Raw genomic sequence first — 20,387 nt, forward strand, 5'->3', positions numbered from 1 at the left:
AGTCCGCCCGGCAGGTTCCCAGCGGTCCGCTCAGCTGTGCTCTGCCTCCTCCCACGCCCGCCCCTTCCCCTCCCCTCTTTCCTCACACCGGCGCCTGCTGCCCCTCAATCCCAGGGCTCCGACCCAGCTCAGCACGGCCCGAGTTCCGGCCCCGAACGCTTAAACGACGCCAGGCCCCAATTGGTGGCGCCCGCCTCACGTGACCGGCAACGTTCCGCCGGCGCCAATTTCAAACCGCGGAACAAACTGAAAGCCCCCCCCTTACCCCCTCCTCCCCCTCCCCTGGTCTGGGACTCTCCCCTCCCCCCTCCCGACGACCCCACCCCTCCCCCCGCGGCCGGGGACTTGGCTGACCCGGCCCCTAGAGGCCTGGGGCCTGCTCCTGGACCCTGGCTTGGCCCCCGTGGGCTGAGGCTGAGGGGACGCTCGGCCCCGGGAGGCCTGCCCTGGGGCATTGGTGGAGGCAGCGACAGCGGTAGCGGTGCTGAGGTGAGAGAGCCTTGGAGGTGCCTAAGGTGGGGGGTGACTCCGCTCCCGAAAGGGATAGGGGCTCCGCGGTCGCCCTCTTAAATTGAGCCCCCAACTCCCGGGCCTCCCCGGAGATTTGGACCGGGCTGCCCTTGGCACACTTGGGAGAGGCGCGGGGAGCCCCGGAGAAAGCTCTGGTTTCGGGCTGGAGCTTGGGTCCCAGTTCTGCCCCGGCATCTGGGCCCCGACCTCCGTGACCTTCTCAGGGAAATGAATGACCCTAAGGAGGCACCCCAAGATGGGGCAGCCCGGCCTGACACCTCGCCCGGAGGGCAGCCGGCGCTCCCGGCCATATCAGGCCTAAGCCTAGCTCGGCCACTTTTAGAGGAGCAGGTTCAATGACCCGAAGAAGCTGCTTCCAGCCCCAAATATGTGATTCCAGGAACCCCACCAGGCCTCCCTTGTTGGGTATTCTGGGGTCTTCTGGGGTCAGTGTCGGGGATCGAAGGCGTTCACGAAAGAACCTGAGATGTTGAAACCTCATAGCATTTTGTTGGCTGTTTACTATGTTCTTAAAATCCTGTATTACTATTATTACAGATGTGCATTATTGGGTTTTATATTCCTTGAGGGCAACGTCTCAGTTTTTTCCTCCTATCATATATATCACCTTCCAGGTTCAACACTGGGCTATAGGTGTTGTCAAATACCTAGGGTTAGGAGTGGAAGGGAGCTTAATTAAGACTTAAATTTGAGAAAGGACATCTTGAGAAGAAACAGCCTGATAGTTGAGGGAGAGAGGTGAAATTAAGAGAGAAAGAAAAGATAAAAATTGGAGGAACCTGAAAGAAATGAGAATTTAAGGCCAAGAGTTAAAAGGTAAGAAGAGCTCAAGGGAGGTCTGTGTCAGCTTGTCAAATGACAATTAGGTTAATAGTTGTGATTTCCCAAATTGTATATAGAGACCTAGGATAAAGAATTCTTCTGATTCCCCAGATAATATCTCCTAATAGAATGACATTTGAAGAATGAGTCTTTACACATAAGTATTTGAAGATCTCATCCCCAGAATTAGTTTTACCAGCCTTACTTCCCCAACCTTACACAAATACAATGGAATGATGGGGGGAAAAAAAATCAGATCTGAGTTCTAGTCTTGACACTGCCACTAACTTGTAGAAATTGAGTGAGAGCTATTTCTCTATCTTATTTTCCTCATATTTAAGATGAAGTTAATAGCTACCTTTGCTATTATATATATATATGTTCCACAAATTAAATGAGATAATAAATATTAGATACTTTAAAAAATAATTTTTAACACTTTACAAATGTTTAGTACTAGTATTATTATGAGAGCTGAAGGGAACCTCAGAGATTAGCCCTTTCACTTTATAGTTGAAGAAGCCAAGATTCAGAGAAGTTCTGATCAGAATACATCTGAAGCACTGTGTTTGCTTCAAAGAGCTTTATTTTAGGTAGGAAGCCTCAGAGTATCTATCCCAAGAAGATGAGATGGTGAACCAGAATGATGAAGAATTTTGAAATATTGCAATAATGGAACACGAGGGTCAGTGAAGAATTTAGTATGTTATGTTTAATTGGAAGAAGAGAAGACTTTGGGAGCTCATGATTATATTTGAGGGACTGTCACTTGGAGAAAGATTAGACTGTGTTTTGACTTCAGAAAGCAGAGCTGATCATAATTGGCAGGAGTTGCAAAGAGGCAAATTTAGACCCAGGAAAAACTTATTAGCATAAGCCTTAAGGGATGGCAGATTCCTCAGTAGATGACCTATTGTCCAATATGTTATTGGATTAGGTATGGGTTAGATTAGATGGCCTCTAGGGTCCCTCTCAACTCTCAGATCCTCTGAGGTTGTGATTTTCCCAAGGTTATATAATTAAGGAATAGCAGAAACAATTCAAATCTACCTCCTCTGACTCCAAATCTATCATATTTCCACTGTGCCAAACTGCAATAAATAAGAATCTATACTTCCCCCCCCCCCTTGATTCTGACTTGTAGCTAAAAGGTTATTGTAACACCCTTAATCTGAATTTTTTTAGTCCTGGTATTATATCAAGAAAATGTGCCTACCAGAAGCAGCAAGGCATTGTAGAAACAGTGCTGGCTTTGGAATCAGAAAGACTTAGGTTTGCTTATTCTGCCATTAAAAATTACTTAGTCATAGATGAAGCTTAAGCCCCCTTTTTCATTTGCTTCAGTGATCCAGGACTTTATCTTGTTTTTTTCCCCTTCAGAAAATGTATTAATATAATATATTTCTGTTTAGGAAGAAAGATTAGAATGCCCTCTGCTAATTAGTTGCTAAGCAACTACTTCTCGTTTACATTCAATAGTAATTGTAAAGTAAGACACCAAATTCCATGGCAAAGGAAAACTTAAGATACAGAGTATAAGCTTAAAGTCATTGATTTGTCAATCAGAAAAATATGAATATTGATGTCAGTTATGTCCTAGGAGAAATATCTTCCAGAAACCAATTATTCTCTTTCTAGCCACTCCCTGTAAGAGTAGATTAAACAAGAAGACATACTTACTTTGGTCACCATAGGGATAAGGACTGGACATACAGGTTTAGAGAATATCTGGATGAGGAAATCTTTATGATTAATGGCCTTGGTTACCTAGAGCACTGAGAGGTTAAGTGACTTGTCCAAAATTAGAAAGCCAGTATGTGTCAGAGGTGGGATTTGAACCCAGGTTTTGTGCCTAACTCTTTTGCCACTGAAGCATAGCAATCCTTTCAATTCATTCTGATTGATCAGGGTTTGCTCCTTTCTGTATACTTTTTTCTCAGTCCCACAATTCATGTCAAACTTTCTCTTGCTCTTTATAGGTTCTATTCTGGTTTTCAATGGAGAGTGATTGCACGGATTCACGATGAAAACTAGCCCCCGTCGGCCCTTGATTCTCAAGAGACGGAAGCTCCCCCTTCCTATTCGTGATGCCACAGGTGAAGGAACAAAGGAAGAGCCCAAAGGGACTCCTTCTCAACAAGAGTCTGGCCAAATACAGGCCTCCAAAGAGATGGCAGAACCTGATCTTCAGAAGTTTCCAACAGGCATCAAGATTATCAACCATCCCACCATGCCAAACACCCAAGTGGTGGCAGTTCCCACCAACACAGATATACAGAGCATCATTGCAGCCCTGACTGCCAAAGGGAAAGAGAGTGGCAGCAGTGGGCCTAACAAATTCATCCTTATCAGTAGTGGGCGGGCCCCTGCCCAACTTCCAGGATCCCAGCCCCCAAACCAAGGAGATGAAGTGGCCAAGAGGGCAGAGGCAGTAGCTGAGAGCACAGGACTAAAACCTACAACTAGAGATGTGACCCTATCCAGACCACTAGGAGCCCATTCCAGCCGGGGATGGGAACTGGAGGGCTGTGGTATGTGATCTATAAAGTACAGGGATGGGGAGGCTTATAAAAAAAACCTTACTAGACAAAATGGAACAATGGAAATCTATTTTTGGTGACATGAGTTTTGTTTACATTACTATATATTTCATTCCTAGGTTGTATCACATCTAGCCTAAAACCAATAGAAATAATCTTTTCTTTAATCCTAAAACCTTGGTTCTCATCAAATGGGTTCTAAGACTGGGAATAATTATTCAGCATTTCCATATCCCTTTCTTAATTTGATAAAGGACTTTCAGTTCATTATTCCTTCTGTTGACCTTGCAAAGAGGATAGGATTAGTCTTTAGTTTAGGTGGAAGAAATTGAAGTATAGGGACAGAAAATGACTTATCTTGGGTGAGTGGCTTTTTGGTAAGGTTAAATTGCCTAGTTTTCAGAACTTTGAAGATCAAGGTCGCTTGGATTAAGATCCAAGATCAGAGTGCTTCTGAATTTCCCCCCAAAATCTAGAATGGAACAAAGCAACTTGGGGGCTATCTTAGATTCACAGACTCTCAGATTCCAAAATATTGAAAGCTATAAGATTATTCCTTAACTGCCTGTTTGGACAAAGTTACTGACAAGCAGGTAAATAGGGTCCTTGATTTGTTTCTTTGATAGCTGGAAGTGAGGCAACAGGCTGCATTCTGGATGATAGCCTGACCAACATTCAGTGGTTAGGAAAGATGAGTTCTGATGGACTGGGTTCCTGCAGCATCAAGCAAGAGATAGAGGAGAAGGAGAATCGACATCTGGAGCAAAGTCAAGTCAAGGTGAGTTTTCTTAAGAGTAATATGGGTAGAAGGGTCAGTCAAGATCATTTCAGAGCATTCCCAAGAAAAGGAAGTGACTTGAGTGATCATCTATCACAGAATCTTCTGATTCCAGTTCAGTTTCCGCTACTACTTTCCTCTTGAGACACTGCTATCCCCATTCCATGCATGAAATTGGAAAACCATTAGTAAATAGTGCAGTGGTAAGTATGAATCATTAAATTGAAAGGTAGTCTATTCCAATGATCCATCTGCCCAATGTATGAGTCCTGTCTAAAATATCCTCAACAAGTGATCGTTCAGTATCTGTTTGAACACTGTAAAAGTCACTACTTCATAAGATAGTTCATTCAAAGGAATCACCATTCCTCTAGTTGTCAAGGTTCAAAATCTCAGTTATTTGTATGGCTCTTCCCCTCTCACCCCTCTTTGTCCAGTCTTAGCAATTCTACCTTTTCAATATCACACATTTGTTCCCTTATTTCCACTCATACCAGAACCCCTTCAGCTTAGGCCTCATCACCTCTCCCTGAACCACTTAAATTAGAGCCAGAACACCTGTCAGCTCTGTCACATCTGACACAGGCTGTCCTGTCTGCCCCTGCTCTAGGCATCCCAAATTACAACAAGCCATTTACTTTGTACATGAGCAGAAAGGGATAGCTTCAGGTGTTTTAACTCAAACTTTGGGACCCTCTCAGCACCCAGTTACTTATTATTCGGCCCAGCTGGACCCCGTAGCTTCAGGAGCACCACCGTGTTTTAGAGGTGTAGCTGCCACAGCTTTATTAGTAACAAAAACTGTTGATCTAGTATTGGGATGCCCATTAACAATTATATTCCCACATGAAGTAGAAGCATTGTTGCTTAGGCATAGAACACAGGCATTTTCTGATCAAAGAATTACAAGGTTCATAACCTTATTTCACTGTGATCTGAGCAAAGCAGAAATTCCTTATCCTTCAAGTACTTAGATTTAATGCAGTCTAAGATCATATTAATTTCTTTTGGCCTTCTCATCACACTATTGATTTTTATTTGGCTTGGAGTTCACTAAATCCCCTGGCTTATTTTTACTGTTCTTATGGGGCAGTTAGGTGGCGAGATGGATACAGCACTGGTCCTGGAGTCAGGGAGACCTGATTTCAAATCAAGCCCCAGACATTAGTTATTTAAGTAAGTCACTTAACCTCTGCCTCAGTTTCCTCATCTGTAAAATGAGGATAATAGCCGCTCCCTTGCAGAGTTGTCATGAATCAAATAACTGTATAGTGCTTAGGAAAATGCATAGTAATACATAGTAAACACTGTTTAATGTTAGCCATTATCATCAGCTATTATCCTATATTTTCCATTCTATAGTTGTGCACTTAACTTTTAGAACCCCACTATAGTACTTTTACACTTATTCCCATTAAATTTCATCTTTAGGAAAGTTGACTTACTATTCTAGCTTGTTAGGATCTTTTTGGTTTCTGATTCTATTTTCCAACATATTAACTTTTCTCCCTAGTAACACTGATTTTCAGGTTTAATACATTTACTATCTTTATCTTTGGTCAGAAGATTGAATAGGATAAATACCTGTCAGACTCTAGTATTCAACATTTCAATAATTTGATACTCAATTTCTCTCTGTATATAAAATTTCCTTTGTTTTTATTAACATGGAAAACACTTCCATATTTTCATTATTGTAAGAACAATACCCATAGAAAACCAGAACTCCAAAATAAAACCATAAATACACTGATGTGAAAGATAGTATGTTTTGATCTGTATTCATCCAGCTCCAACAGTTCTTTCTCTGGAGATGGATAGCATTCCGTTATATGTCTTTTAGGGTTGTCCCAGATCTATATATTTAATTTTCATTTTATTCCAGTATTCAAGTTGATGTCATTCCAGTAATCAAGACTACACTTGTGAACCTAACTACACTGTTATCCGAGCCATATTTTACCTTTTTCCATATAGTCTGAAAAACTGTCTTGAAAGGCTTTGTCATTTACCAGGTATAATGTGTCAACAACATCACCTCAGTCTGCAGTTTAGAAGCCTTGCCAAAAATTTAAAAATTCTTAACAGGTTCATAATTACCACTGCCTTCCTTTTTAAAAAAATCTTCGTAAGCTAAAAAAATAAAAAAAAAATAAAGATCTTCATAGGCCAAGAATCTATTATTTCTTTTTTTTTTTTTCTATTATTTCTTTTTAACCATCTCACTCCCAATGGCACCTTTTCTCAGAGATCATGAGCAATGACTCAGCATTCATTCTCACATCCTTCAATAAGCTGAAATGTAATTTTGCTTCTGCCAGATGATTTAAGGTCTGAGAATAGTTAGGTGCTCTCTTGCTATCTTAAGTAACTTGGATTTCAATTTCCTGCTAACCATTTTTTCCTATTCCTTGCCATCTGAAGATCATTCTTAATAAAGAATATAGAAGCAGAATAAAAGTTTTTCTTCTTCATGTCTTCTATTATAACCTCATCTCCTTAAACAGTGGTCCTATTTCTTACATGTTTTTCTTTTTGCTTCTAAAAAACATTTTTGTTGTCCTTAATATTTATTGTAAACCTCAGCTCATGCTGGATTTTAGCTGAATATATATACAGAATTTGCAATCCCTTTGTATTAATCCTGTTACCTACCTCTGATGCCATCTCTTGCAGATTTTCTTTTTAAAATCTGATCTTATCACTGAGTTCTCTCTCCATATTTCTTTAGTTTCTATTATCCACTTTCTTCATCAGAATAATTTATGTTTTTGTCACCAGAATCTTATTCTAGAGTCATTCTTGTTGGGTTCTGGAATCTTGCCTATCTTTTCTCTAAATCTGTGTTTTTCAAATAGATTAAACTGTGTCCAAGGATTATATATGTCTAAAATGGCAATTCTTTTTAAATGTCTTTTATTTGTGAAAATTGATTTCTTTTTATAAACATTTACTATTCCTCCCTTCTACACCCCCATTCTTTTGAAAAACTAAAAAAACAAAACTACTGAAACAAATATTCATAATTCAGCAAAATAAATTCCTACATGGCCATATTAAAAAAAAATATGTGTGTTTCTTTTGCATTTTAAGTCCATCATTTCTCTGGCAGGAATTGGGTGGCATGATTCATCTTTGGTTCTCTTCACTCATGGTTTATCATTGCATTAACATAGTTCTAAAGTCTTTCAAGATTGTCTGTTTCTATAATGTTGTCGTCATTGTATAAATTGTTCTAGCAGCTCATTTAACTCCATTGGTTCAAAGAGTCTTTCACAGTTTCCTCTGTCATTCTATTCATACCACTATTCTTTAACCAATCCCCAATAGATGGGGACAAAATTATTTCTTTCCAAAGTGTTATTTTTTATTTTTCTTCCTTATTGTTCAAAATCAGGTCTAGAATAATGGGATCGTGATGCAATTTCATTTTGTCATTTTTTTTTTTTTCAGTTTCTGGGAGATCATAGAATTTCAGCATTAGAGCTGGAAGGAATCTTACAGATCATCTAGTTTCAATTATCTCATTTTACATTTGAGGAAACTAAAGCATAAAAAATTAAGTGACTTCCCTAAAATTGTTCAGATAATTAATGTTAGAGATGGGATTCGAACCTGGGTTTTCTGACTCCTAATATAGCATTCTTTCCTCTGTACCTGCTGTTTCCCTATTGAAAATGAAATTGTTCTCAGGGAAGTAAAAATTTATCAGCTTCTCAACTTTTAATAGAGTCTTTCAACATTTGCCTGAGCTACTGGAGTGAACCATTGTTTTAATTTGTCATTTGTATTTAAAACTTACTATCTTCTTTGCCCATCTGGCTTCAATATCATTTCTGTGATAAAGCGCACAATCTTATATAGCATGTAGCAGTGATGCCAAACCTATGGTACAGGTGCCAAAGGTGGCATGCTGAGTGCTCTCTGTGAGCACATGGTCACCCTCCCCCTCTCTACTGTGCCTGAGAACATTTTTTTCACATCACCCACCCCTCTGCCCAGCAGCCCAATGGGAGCATTTTCTCTCTTGGTGGGGGAAGGGCTGGCATGCTGTCTCCAAAAGGTTTGTTATCACTGGCACATAGCAATTGGCACAACAAACCTGAGTTCCAACTTAATAATAATAAAACATCCAAAACTTAAATCTCTCCAGTATTTCAAGAATATGATTTGATTATTGTTGTTCCTCCTTCCATTGAAGTAAATTGCAATCTCTTGAATCTTAGTAATTATTTGGCCTTTGAGAATTCTATTTCTAAAAAATCAATCATTCCGTGCCAACTTGGCGATGAGTTTTTTTGAAATCACCTAGATTTCTCAGACAGAAGATTTAAAGACCATCACTGAGATTTTGCTTAAAGTTTTTCTAGGTTGGAAGGAATTATCAGAGCTCACATGCTGTAGGCAACTCCATGCCACTATGAAGTATCAGTAGGACTTCTGTGAACTCTTAAATCATTTCTAGAGAATTTTTTCTAACACGTGAGCTATATAAACTCATTAACACACTAGCAGAGTACGAAGGGAATGAATATTTCCTCTATGGAACAGCATTTGGGGCTTTGCTGCCATACCAAGAAATGCTTTATTTCTGTAAATAAATGTTATTGTGCAAAAAAGAACCATATTGATCAATATATTATATTCAACTTCACCATATATTAAATAATAGCACCATTGTGTCCCAGCCAAGCATTAGGTTTTACATCTGAGGAGACATTTTAGAACATATTATATATGACTATGAAGATAGAAAGATGATGTAAATGTCTCTCTTTCTTGAGTGATGGTTGTATTCAAGAGCAGGATGTTTTGCTGTATTTTATCAGCTCAAGAAGAGTAAAGCTTATTATTTAAGATTTAAATTTGTAAAAAAAGTTATGAAAAGACACACATGCACACAAGAAAAAATATTGGTTGCAAAGTGAATCATTTATGAATTAAATACTTCCCAGTGTTGTGTTTGAAGTCAGAAGTCCTGGGTTCAAATTTCAACCTTGCAATTTACTACTTGTGTGACCTTAGACAAGTTACTTAACCTATTTAGGACTCAGTGTTAGATCTCTAAAATTTCTTCCAGTTCTATAAATCTGTGGTCCTAAGAATAATCCAGACTGACCTAAGCCAATCCAGTGGTCTGATGTGAGAGGAAATAGAATCTCTGATACTATATTGGACAGATCCCTCAGTAAGATGTACATGAGCATATTTTCGCTAGTCATCCTTTGGGTAAGAGGGTTTTTCCAAGAGATATACTCTTGGTGGGCAGCTTTTATGACTGGTTCCTTCCCTCTTTTTCCTTTTTTGTCCTTTTCTTCCTTTGGCTTCCTTGCTATTCTCAGGTTGAAGAACCTCCAGCTGCATCAACCTCCTGGCAGGATTCTGTATCTGAAAGACCACCTTATTCCTACATGGCCATGATCCAGTTTGCCATCAACAGCACTGAGCGGAAACGCATGACCTTGAAAGACATCTACACCTGGATCGAGGATCACTTTCCCTACTTTAAGCACATCGCCAAACCGGGCTGGAAGGTCTCTATAATGTCTCTATAACAACCAGGGTCCAGGTGACCGAATCCCCACTATCTGGTGTCATGGAAGAACAATTGAATACAGAAGAGACTAGAACTAAAAATAAATGCATCTGATATTTGGATGTGTAACTTCCAATAAACCCTAGGCAAAATTACCAAGAAATTACCTATCCAGATGTTCCTACTTATAATACCATGATACTTTGTTGTTCAGTCCAGCATAGAAAGTGGTTCACAATTCCACTTTGGCCATGCTCAGTAGAAAATACTCTTCGTATGCCACTTGATGTCATGCCTTAATATAACTTGCGCTGAAGTCATCTCTTTGATCATTGAATTTTGTACTTTATAATCTTTTAGAACATCTTTACAAGTTTCCACAATTCCTAATAACACTTTCAGAATCAATGTAGAATGATAAATTCCAAATAACCTAGCTGCTGTTCAAGTTGCAATTAGGGTGACTACAATGGCTGATGAGTTCCCTCTCCTATATATTTGTGGAATTGGCAACCTTTTTAAAATGGTGTGCTGAGTTCCTGACCCCTTTGGAGAAGGTGATGGCAGGGAGTAGGGCATAGTGCTATGCATTCCTTAGACTGCCAGACTCCGATTTGGTAGAGAATACTTGGCCCTTGATGCAGGAACCCTGTCCTAGGAACTGTAGAAGGGTAAAAGAGTATAGGACTAGGCACCTGCAGCCCTCTTCTAGGCACTCAATGCTGGCAATCTCAGTAGGAAAGTCTTGACTGTTCTTTGACCTCTGCTTTAATTGACCTGAAATTTCTCAGAGGAGGATATTCTTATTTTCTTGTGTTGGTAAATCCCACATCGACCAGTGCCCTTGAGGCCTCCCTTTTGTACCTTTTGTGTCTTGATTCTGATGTGTTGCTCAAGCTGTCAATCCCTTGTCTTCTGTTCTTGCCGCATGAATCTTTCTTTTCAGACCAGCCTTGCCTTCCGCTTGCTGCACAAGTCATTATTGTCTAACATATTGTTGCTGCTTTATTTCATTTATTCTTACATTTGTTGAATGTGTATAAGGACTTGACTCTCATTTTATACATAGGAAGACTATGGCACGCAGGTCTTATTCTAGCTCTGTCAATCAACAAGCATTTCTTCAGCACCTTCTGTTTGTCGGGTGCTGTGATTGGCTCTGGGTAGATAAACATCTTCCCTAAGTGAGTTTACATTCTAGTGGGAAAACTACATATGCATCTGCAGGGTATCCCTAAAGTCCAAGTACTCTTTTTTTAGCCCTGGAAGCTTAATAGCATGTTGTAGTCTCCCTCAAATTTTAGTTTTAAATGAACAAAACCTAAAACTACACTAAGACTTTGGGGACATCCTGAATAAATATACAAAATAAACAAGGGAGGGAAGGTACTAGCCACTGAAGGAATCAGGAAAAGCCCCAGATAGAAGGTAACCCTTGACCTGAGCCTTGAAGGAAACTAGCTAAGATGCAGTCAGTGACAAAACCAAAGTGGCTGAGGTGTGATGCAAGAAAATGAAGAAAGATTTGGACTTGACCTGAGGTTCCAAACCCACCTCTGCCATTTTCTGCCCCTGTGATTTTTGGCAAATCATTCCAGTCCTCTGGGATTGGACAACCTCTTAAGTCCTTTTTGGTCTGGACTTGTCATTTCATTGATACAGGAAAATCACAATGAGGAAAATTGCCCTGTGGCTCTGCAACTGTTTGGTTTTAGAGAGTTGCTTGGGGCACTGAGTGGTTAAGTGATTTGCCCAGGGTCACATAGCCACTATGTGTCAGAAGTGAGAATGCTATACCACACTGCTTCTTGGTATATGAACTATAAGTCTTAGTTCTCAAACCACTGCTTTTAGGATATCACTGCTTTTAAGCTTTCTCATTGATGACTAAGGAAACTTTTTTCCTTTTTCTTAAACTCTTACTTTCTGTCTTAGAAACAACTCTTAAGAAAGAAGGGCAAGGGCTAGGCATTTGGGGTTAAGTGAGTTATCCAAGGTTACATAGCTAGGAAGTATCTGAGGCTAGATTTGAACTCAAGTTTTCCCAACTCCAGACCTGGTGCTCTATCTACTGTGCTACACATAGTTCCTCCTTGACTAATTTCTATATAAGCTTCTCTTGGCATTAACTGTTGCATTGCTCCAAAACTGATTTCTCCTGCTCCCTAACAACTACCCAACTTATCATTGATCACTATCCTAAAAAATGGGGCCCACTTGATATCCTTGGGATCATTGCTGAGCCTGGGGACATTGAAGTAGAATTTTAGGACAAAAAATACAGTTAGCCAAAGAGATTTGATGGAGCCCAAAAAGAGGGTTGACAAAGAAGAAAATTTAGGTAGCTGGGTACCATTCTCCAATGAGAGTCAAAAGTCATGCTTCTAAAACTGAGATCTGAATATCTTCATCTCATTTCAGAATTCCATCCGCCATAATCTTTCTCTACATGACATGTTTGTTCGGGAGACATCTGCCAATGGCAAGGTCTCCTTTTGGACCATCCACCCTGATGCCAATCGCTACTTGACACTGGACCAGGTGTTTAAGGTGAGCATCCTGGTATCCAGTGGATGGCTATTGGGGATCATTCTTAGGCTCAGAAACCCCTTCAGAATTGAGGGTGACAGTACCCATGAGAAACTATCATTTTGTTCTCCTCTGATCAGCCAGACAGTCAACTTGTATTATTAGGTACAGTTGAAAAATAGATAAGTTTTGGAGGATGGGAGGAGGAATCCAGCCAAAAAAAAACTTTTAGAGGTAACAAAAAAGACAAATTTTGTTTTTTACTCATTTTTAAACTAGAGACCTAAGATGTCATTCGTGATTCATCAACACTAAGGGGTTCTTTGTTGAAAGGAACAGTTGTTTTCCGGGTACAGCCATGTTCATAGATGTGATAGAGTTCCCATTCTCTCATACCTAAAGCCCTTCAAGGAGTATTTTATGAAAGTGTTCTTCAGTATGTCAGGATTATGTTTCTTCCCATACTGGTGAAATTGACCAAATTGGTTGGTAACTTCAATCTTATTTCTTTCCCAATGCCTTGCTGCCTCCAGCCACTGGACCCAGGGTCTCCACCATCGTCTGAGCACTTGGAATCAGTAAGATTCTCTCTCTCCAGCTCGGGGCTTGGCCTTGTTCTCCTTTTGCTGCTCAGCATAACTTCAGTGGACAGGGACAAGATGGTCAAGGAAGGGCAGGCAACCCCAGGGCCATATGACTGCTGGTCCTAGACACAGACTACCCCAAGGCTATCTTAGACATGAGAGGTCTGAGTTGCTTCACCTTACTATCTCAGGACTCCCCCAGATACATACCTTTCTAGGGGTCACAACTACTTCCCTTTCCCTTCCCACAGGCAACAGCAAGGTGTTCAGCAGAGTACAGCATGCCAGGAGAGAACAGTGCCACAGACTTGGCATGGAATAGCAGCAATGTAAATGACATGAGTCTCGAAAGGAGCTATTTTCACACACATTTCTTTTCCTTTGCTCTTCTTTTCAACTTACATAGCCATACAGTCTAGCTTCCCAGGGGAGACACCATGGGCATAGTTGAGGGCACTGTTCTGGTATTCTTGGTCACTATGCTGCTCACCCTTCCCACAGACAGGCCATGGAGGCAGGACCCATGACGATCCCCTTGGATCAGCTTTTTCTTCCTTTATGGCTATCAGGTGGCAGAGAGACAGCACTGTTCCAGAGCAGAGCAGCTGGTGGGGTTTGCCTCTCATCCCCCACACTTTTCTAAACTAGGCTTCTTTCTCTTCCTTATTTTGACAAGCAGCAACAGAAGCGGCCTATCCCGGACCTCCGCCGAAACCTGGGCATCAAAGCTGAGCTCCCTTTGAGTGCACGTAAGTTTGTGAGAAGAGCTCCTAAGCTCAGCTTTTGTTCAGATGCAAGTCCAAAAAAATCAGGACTCTTAGGTTAAGTTCTCAGCTTCTATCTTTGGGGAAAGGATCTGAGCTTGATCTAGGGAAAGTAGGTAAACTTCTGGAATTGAGAAAGGGGAGGAAATCTGGTAATGCTCTTCACCTCATCCTCTCTCTCAGGACGGAAGATGAAGCCACTACTCCCAAGGGTCAACTCATATCTAGTACCAATCCAGTTCCCGGTGAACCAATCTCTGGTGCTACAGCCTTCAGTGAAGGTGCCATTACCCCTGGCTGCCTCTCTCATGAGTTCAGAGCTTGTCCGGCATAGCAAGCGTGTTCGAATTGCCCCCAAGGTGAGTAGTGTCCTTTCTCCTGTAAGGATATTCATCTAGTCAATCAAATATTTATATATAATTTCATTATGCTAAGTTCTGTAGAGGATACAAAATTGAATATAGCCTGATCCCTCTCATTAGAAAGATAAAACAGTTATGAAAAATCACATTCTGAATTATGTTAAAGTTGGAAGCAGGTGGCCTTTGAGTTAACTGTCCTTAAAGATGGGGGTGGGGGAGCAGGATGGATCTCAGAACAAACTAGGCAAAGAAGCAGAAAAATGAAACAACTTTTAAGAAAATGATAATAGTTCATTTTGTCAGGAATGTTATTCGTCCAGGGAAATAGGCTGGAAAAGTAGGTTTGGGAACATTATATAGGTCCTCATATATGTTAAGAACTTTGAGTTTAATTTTTTTGACAGTAGAAAGCCATCAAAAAATGACCTGAGGGGGCAGCTGGGTAGCTCAGTGGAGTGAGAGTCAGGCCTAGAGACAGGAGGTCCTAGGTTCAAACCCGGCCTCAGCCACTTCCCAGCTGTGTGACCCTGGGCAAGTCACTTGACCCCCATTGCCCACCCTTACCAATCTTCTACCTATGAGACAATACACCCAAGTACAAGGGTTAAAAAAAAAAAAAAATGACCTGAAAGTAGGGGGCAGTTGGATGGCTCAGTGGATTGAGAGTCAGGCCTAGAGACAGGAGGTCCTAGGTTCAATTCTGGACTCAGACACTTCTTAGCTGTGTGACCCTGGGCAAGTCACTTAATCCCCATTGCCTAGCCCTATAACAAATAAAATTAATGTAGAAGGATATACATAAAAGATATTAGGGTTTAAAAAAAACTTTAAAAAAAAATGACCTGCAAGTAAGTAAAGTGATTAGAACTATGCTTTAGGAAGGAAGCACTTGCTAATGGTCTATAAACTAGATTAGAGGTGGTAGAAACCAAAAGTGAAGAAAGAGATGACATTATTGTTACAGTAGTTTAGGTACTGTACTTAATAGTACAGTATGATAACTTAATAAGATCTTGAAATGGAAATCAATGGTGAGGGAAAAGGTAACTACAAGAAACATTTCCAAGGCAAAATCATTGGGTCTTATCAGTTATAGCGGCAAAAGAGAAAGAAGTCTATATTAGGGGTAAATGGTTGTAGTATTGCTAGAAATAGGAGTTTTTAAGGAAATAAGAGTTTGGTCTGAGATGTGTCAAGTCAGTATTGGATGAAATATACAGGTGGAGAATTCCAAAAGGGATTGGAAACACTGGCTCAGACTCTGAGAACAGAACTGGAACTAATGATAAAAATTCGGCAACTACAAAGAAGTAATTAGTTAAGTGGATGAGATACCAAGAGGGAATTTTAAAAGACCAGAAGATGTGTGATGATAGAATCTTAGTGAACCCTGCATTTTCTTGGGAGAGGGGAATAAAAACCACCAAAGGGGAAAACTTGATCAACCAGAAGAACAGAAGAAGAGCTAGAAGAGAACCATGACACAAGACCAAAGAGAAGAGAATTTCAAGGATGCAGGAAAACTAATAATTTCAGGGACTGCCTAGAGCTCAAGGAAGGTACTTCCTGAGAAAAGGGCCATGGGGAGAGATTGATTTCATTGAGCCATCTCCATCCAAAGACCAGACAATAGTAGGAATGAAGGTGTGTGGAAGTGAAAAGGTGTCTTTGCAGTCATTTTTGTCAGGGTTTGGGCTAACTTTGTTCAGTAGAGGAGAGTAAGACATGATGTGAAGGAAAAAAAGAAATTCCTAAACTGGTTACAGAAAAAAGGCCATAGGTTGTGTCATTAAGAGGTCTTGGGAGAACTTTGAAGAGGCAGTTTCAGGATGGTTGTGGGAGCAGAAGCCAAATTATGAAAGTTCAATTAGTGAGTGAAAATATATAAAGTGTCAGTTTTATGCATTGCACTAGGCTCTAATCTTGAATACAGAGTCAGTCAATAAGCATTTATGAAACGCCCTTCTATGCCAGACACTGTGCTGAGGATACAGAGAGAGACAAAAGACAGTCCCCGCCCACGAAGAGCTCACATTGACAACACACAATCAAACTATATATACAAGATAAACAGAAAATAAGTTAAAAGAAAGTGCTAGAATCAAAGATTGGGAAAGGTTCCCTGTAAAAGGGGAGGTTTCAGGTGAGACTTAAGGAAGCCAGGAGGCAGAGATGGGTGGGAGCGGTAGTCTTCCTGGCATGGAGGAGAGCCAGTGTGAAAATACCCAGAGTTGAGAGATGGATAGCTTGTTCAGAGAACAACTGGGAGGCCAGTGTTGCTTGATGAAAGAGTACACAGTGGAACTGTAAAATGTAAGAAGCCTGGAAAGCTAAAGGAGGAGTCCAAGTTATGAAGAGCTTTGAATGCTAAACAGGATTTTATATTTGAGCCTAGAAGTGATAGCCACCATAGTTTGTAGAGTAGGTGGGGTGACACAGTTGGAACCAAATCTTAGGAAAATATCTTTGACAACAGCATGGAGGATGGACTAGAGTGGGGAGAGATTTGTTAACAGGCTCTTTGCAATAGTCCAGGCGGGAGGAGAAGAGGGCCTGTGCCAAGGTGATGGGGGTATCAGAGGAAAGAAGAAGGCATATGCGAGAGGTGGCAAAGGTAAAACTGACAGCCTTGGCATGTGATTGGATATGGAGAGGATGGGGAGGGCTGAGAGGTGGTAATGAGGACCTGAAGCGGACATCTAGGTTTTGAGTCTGGGGACCTGGGAAAATGGCAATGTCCTCAGAAATAATAGCAAAGTATGGAAGGGGGACAGTTTGAGGGAAAAGACAGTAAGTTCCAAGCTAAAGCTTAGCAGAATACAATCAGAAGTATGATAAGGGGGTCAGGGACTCAGACGCAGTATTGAGTTGAACTGGATAACCAAGGGTTCAAGATGGGGAAAGGATGACCTGGGATAAAACTAAGAGGGGTTAAGGGAGTAGTGGTCACAGTGTAAATGAAGAGTAGGGCTTGATAAAAGAAGGCAGAAAACCAATAGATTATGATCAGATTAAGAGAACTTTAGAATTCATGAATATGAAGGTGGTGCATTTGTGGGTGACAGCAAGATCAAAAGTATGACCATTTGTGTGTGGCTGAGGTCATAAGAAATGAGCAGGTTGAGGAATTGAGAAATTAAAGGTTTGAGGGTGTGTGGGGGGGATATCAATACACATTGATTGTGTTGAAGTCTCTTAATGTGAAGGGCAAGGGTTGGGAAGAAGATTGTGAGCCAATTACTGTATCTATTGAGGAAAGAAGGGGAATGACCTAGAGGTCTATATAGTCAGCAGTTAATGGAATAGTTGACATTTATATAATACTTTAAGATTAAAGCATCTTTAAATACATTATTGCATTTGATCCTCAAAATAATTCTTTGAAGTAGATCTTATCTCTGCTTTGTAGATAAGGAAACCTGAGATCTGGAAAACCAAAGCAACTTGCTCCATATCCCAGGGAAGTAAATAGCAAAACTAGGATAGTAAATAACAAATCTACAGTGTCTATTTTTCAAGTGACATTCTTTGATGCTTTGAATTTTTCTCCTGGAGAAAAGTTTTCAGAATGGTTTTGAACATAAATGTGATTATTATCTGGGGGGATTAGGAACATCTAAGATCCTTTAAAGGAAACTTAAAAGTATGGGAGGAGAGATTTAACTTAGACAAAGAGAACCAGGTTCTTAGCCAAAGAGGTTTTATAGATCTTGATGGGTAGCCATGGGAAGAAGAATCTTCTTCCCAGAAGCTTTGTAATAACAGGCTAGTTTTCCATATACCCAAGTTTCTGCAGAAGTAATTTAGTTCTCCTAAAAGGCAGAGGATTGACTATGACCCTAAGACACCCCTCTCATCATTTCTGTGTTCTGCCTTCAGGTGCTGCTAGCTGATGAGGGACTATCTCCCTTTTCCACTTCTGGATCATTGAAAGAGGAAAGAACCCTACCTGGGGAAGGACTGTCTCCTTTGTTTCGGGCTCAGTCTGTCAAAGAAGAAGATCTCCAACCCATGGAAGAACTATCCCAGTTTACAAGACCCATCAAAGTAGAGAGCCCACCACTGGAAGAGTGGCCTTCACCCTTTCCCGTGGTCAAGGAGGAAGTGCCACACCCTTGGCAGGACCCTTCCCTTCTCCCTTCCCCAAGACCAAAGAAGACCTTCACAGGGCTCAAGTCCCCACCACGGGGTGTCTCTGACATGCTGGTGATTAAGCGAAGGGAAAGGAGGGAGATGAGCCGATCCAGAAGGAAACAGCACCTTATCCCACCTTGCTTAGAAGAGCCAGAACTTTTGTTCCCAGAGGTCCCTGGACCCTCTAGGCAAAACACAGACCTCTCCTTCCTCCCAGAGGCACCAGAGCCCACCTCCCAACTCAGCCACTCTCAGGATGAAGGAGGTCCCTTTAAAACACCAATCAAGGAGATGTTATGCAAGCTACCCATTTCCTCCACCCCAAGCAAAGCTGTCCTCCCTATGACCCCAGACCCATGGAGGCTTACACCCCCAAACAAGGAAGCAGGGCTCGATTTCAGCCCAGTCCGTACTCCCCAGGGATCTTTCACTCTCCTGCCAGATTCCATGGGGCTCCTGGATCTCAGCACTACCCCACTGAAGAATGTTCCTCTCTTTGAGTCACCCCAGGAGCTTCTTAATCCAGAGTCACTTGACCTGGTCTCTGACCCCTTCAACAGCTCTCCCACCTCAGATCCTGAAGCCCCCAAGCCTGGTTCCCCTGAGATGCATGTCTCCAGCCTTTCTGCCAACCGTTCCCTGACTGAAGGTCTGGTTCTGGACACAATGAATGACAGCCTCAGCAAGATCCTGTTGGACATCAGTTTTCCTGGCTTGGAGGAGGATCCCCTTGGCCCCGACAATATTAGTTGGTCTCAGTTTATCCCTGAGTTACGGTAGAACCCAACCTTCCCCACTAGTCCAAGTTGGACAAGTAGTTGGGTGGTCTAACGGTTAGACCATGTCACACACACTGTGTGAAGGCAGCAGGGCTGACAGTAGCTGGTGAACCTGTCTGCTTCTCTTAGCTCTTTCTCCCAATTAGGTCAAGGTAGCCGGTCATGTCCTAGCTGTTTCCTGATCCAGCAGACTACGAGCTGGTCTGTTGGATGGTCATTGCCCATCCTGGAGAAGTCTGGCCTCCTCACCTCCATCCCCAGCCTGACGACCTCACCAAGCACTAATGGGTGGGAACAGTAGCACAAAGGCTAAAATTGCAGGAGGGGTTCCCAGACTTATTTGCATCTAGAAGCCTCTTTCCTCGCCTTTTCCCTACTCTCCTCTCAGTGGCCCTTTGAGGCCAGGTGGTCATTGTAAATAGTGTATATTCTCCAAATTATCCTCTAATTATTAACATAACTTTATTTCCTTAGATCAGTATCGTGGGGGTTGCCAGTGGGTGGGTAGGGCAACGTGGGGTTTTTGTTTGTTTCCATGGCTTGTTTTTAGTCTTCCCTGGGAGACTAGAGCCTCAGGTTCATGACTCAAGAGTTTTTCCAGGTCAGGAATGCACCTCTCAAGGTTTCTTAACCCACCATGTATCCTCAGTAGGAGATCTGTTTGCCCTACACCGGCCTCCTTACAGTAGCTCTCCTGAGGACTGGGGGGTTCTTAGCGGAACAAAGGAGAGCCACAACATTGCTGCAGCTTCTCCTTGTAATGAGATCAGTTCCCCATAGCCGAATGGGAGGAGACATCACTAGAGTATTTCTTCTAGAATTCCAAATTTTGCCAAGCAGCCCTGCAGAGGGAGAGTTTGGCTAAAGGATGGGTGGGATGGGGGGTGATCATAAGGTCACCCTGACTTATGCTGGGATCCCCTCCATTTGCACTTCAGCTTTTATAACCAACCCACCCCATAAGCCAGAGTTTCATCATTTATGTTAGGCCAGAGTCTTAGGTACACAATTGTAACTACCAACTCAAT

At 41.6% G+C, this 20,387-nt stretch overlaps 1 protein-coding gene across 4 annotated transcripts; it reads left to right on the plus strand.

The window, feature by feature from the left end:
- Positions 1 to 3,376: 3,376 nt before the first annotated feature.
- FOXM1 (forkhead box M1) lies at positions 3,377 to 19,360 on the plus strand. Of its 4 annotated transcripts, XM_044678405.1 has the most exons (8): positions 3,377 to 3,884; positions 4,520 to 4,671; positions 10,014 to 10,205; positions 12,629 to 12,757; positions 13,270 to 13,314; positions 14,000 to 14,069; positions 14,268 to 14,443; positions 18,326 to 19,360. In XM_044678405.1, exons 1-8 carry the CDS (start codon positions 3,377 to 3,379, stop codon positions 19,358 to 19,360), a joined length of 2,307 nt encoding a protein of 768 aa, XP_044534340.1. The 4 variants fall into 4 exon arrangements, with proteins under 4 accessions (XP_044534340.1, XP_044534341.1, XP_044534343.1 ...); XM_044678406.1 differs by lacking the exon at positions 13,270 to 13,314 and having other exon boundaries at positions 3,377 to 3,888; positions 4,527 to 4,671; positions 13,997 to 14,069; XM_044678408.1 differs by lacking the exon at positions 13,270 to 13,314 and having other exon boundaries at positions 3,377 to 3,888; positions 4,527 to 4,671.
- The last annotated feature ends 1,027 nt before the right edge of the window (positions 19,361 to 20,387 follow it).

This window comes from Gracilinanus agilis, chromosome 5, assembly GCF_016433145.1.
Source record: "Gracilinanus agilis isolate LMUSP501 chromosome 5, AgileGrace, whole genome shotgun sequence".
In the NCBI taxonomy this organism is placed as follows: Eukaryota; Metazoa; Chordata; class Mammalia; order Didelphimorphia; family Didelphidae; genus Gracilinanus; species Gracilinanus agilis.

Coding starts and splice junctions, on each gene's coding strand:
- FOXM1 (XM_044678405.1), top strand. CDS start 3,377: ATGAAAACTAGCCCCCGTCGGCCCTTGATTCTCAAGAGACGGAAGCTC. Junction 3,885..4,519: donor ATGGGAACTGGAGGGCTGTG/GTATGTGATCTA, acceptor TTTCTTTGATAG/CTGGAAGTGAGGCAACAGGC. Junction 14,070..14,267: donor TGAGCTCCCTTTGAGTGCAC/GTAAGTTTGTGA, acceptor CCTCTCTCTCAG/GACGGAAGATGAAGCCACTA.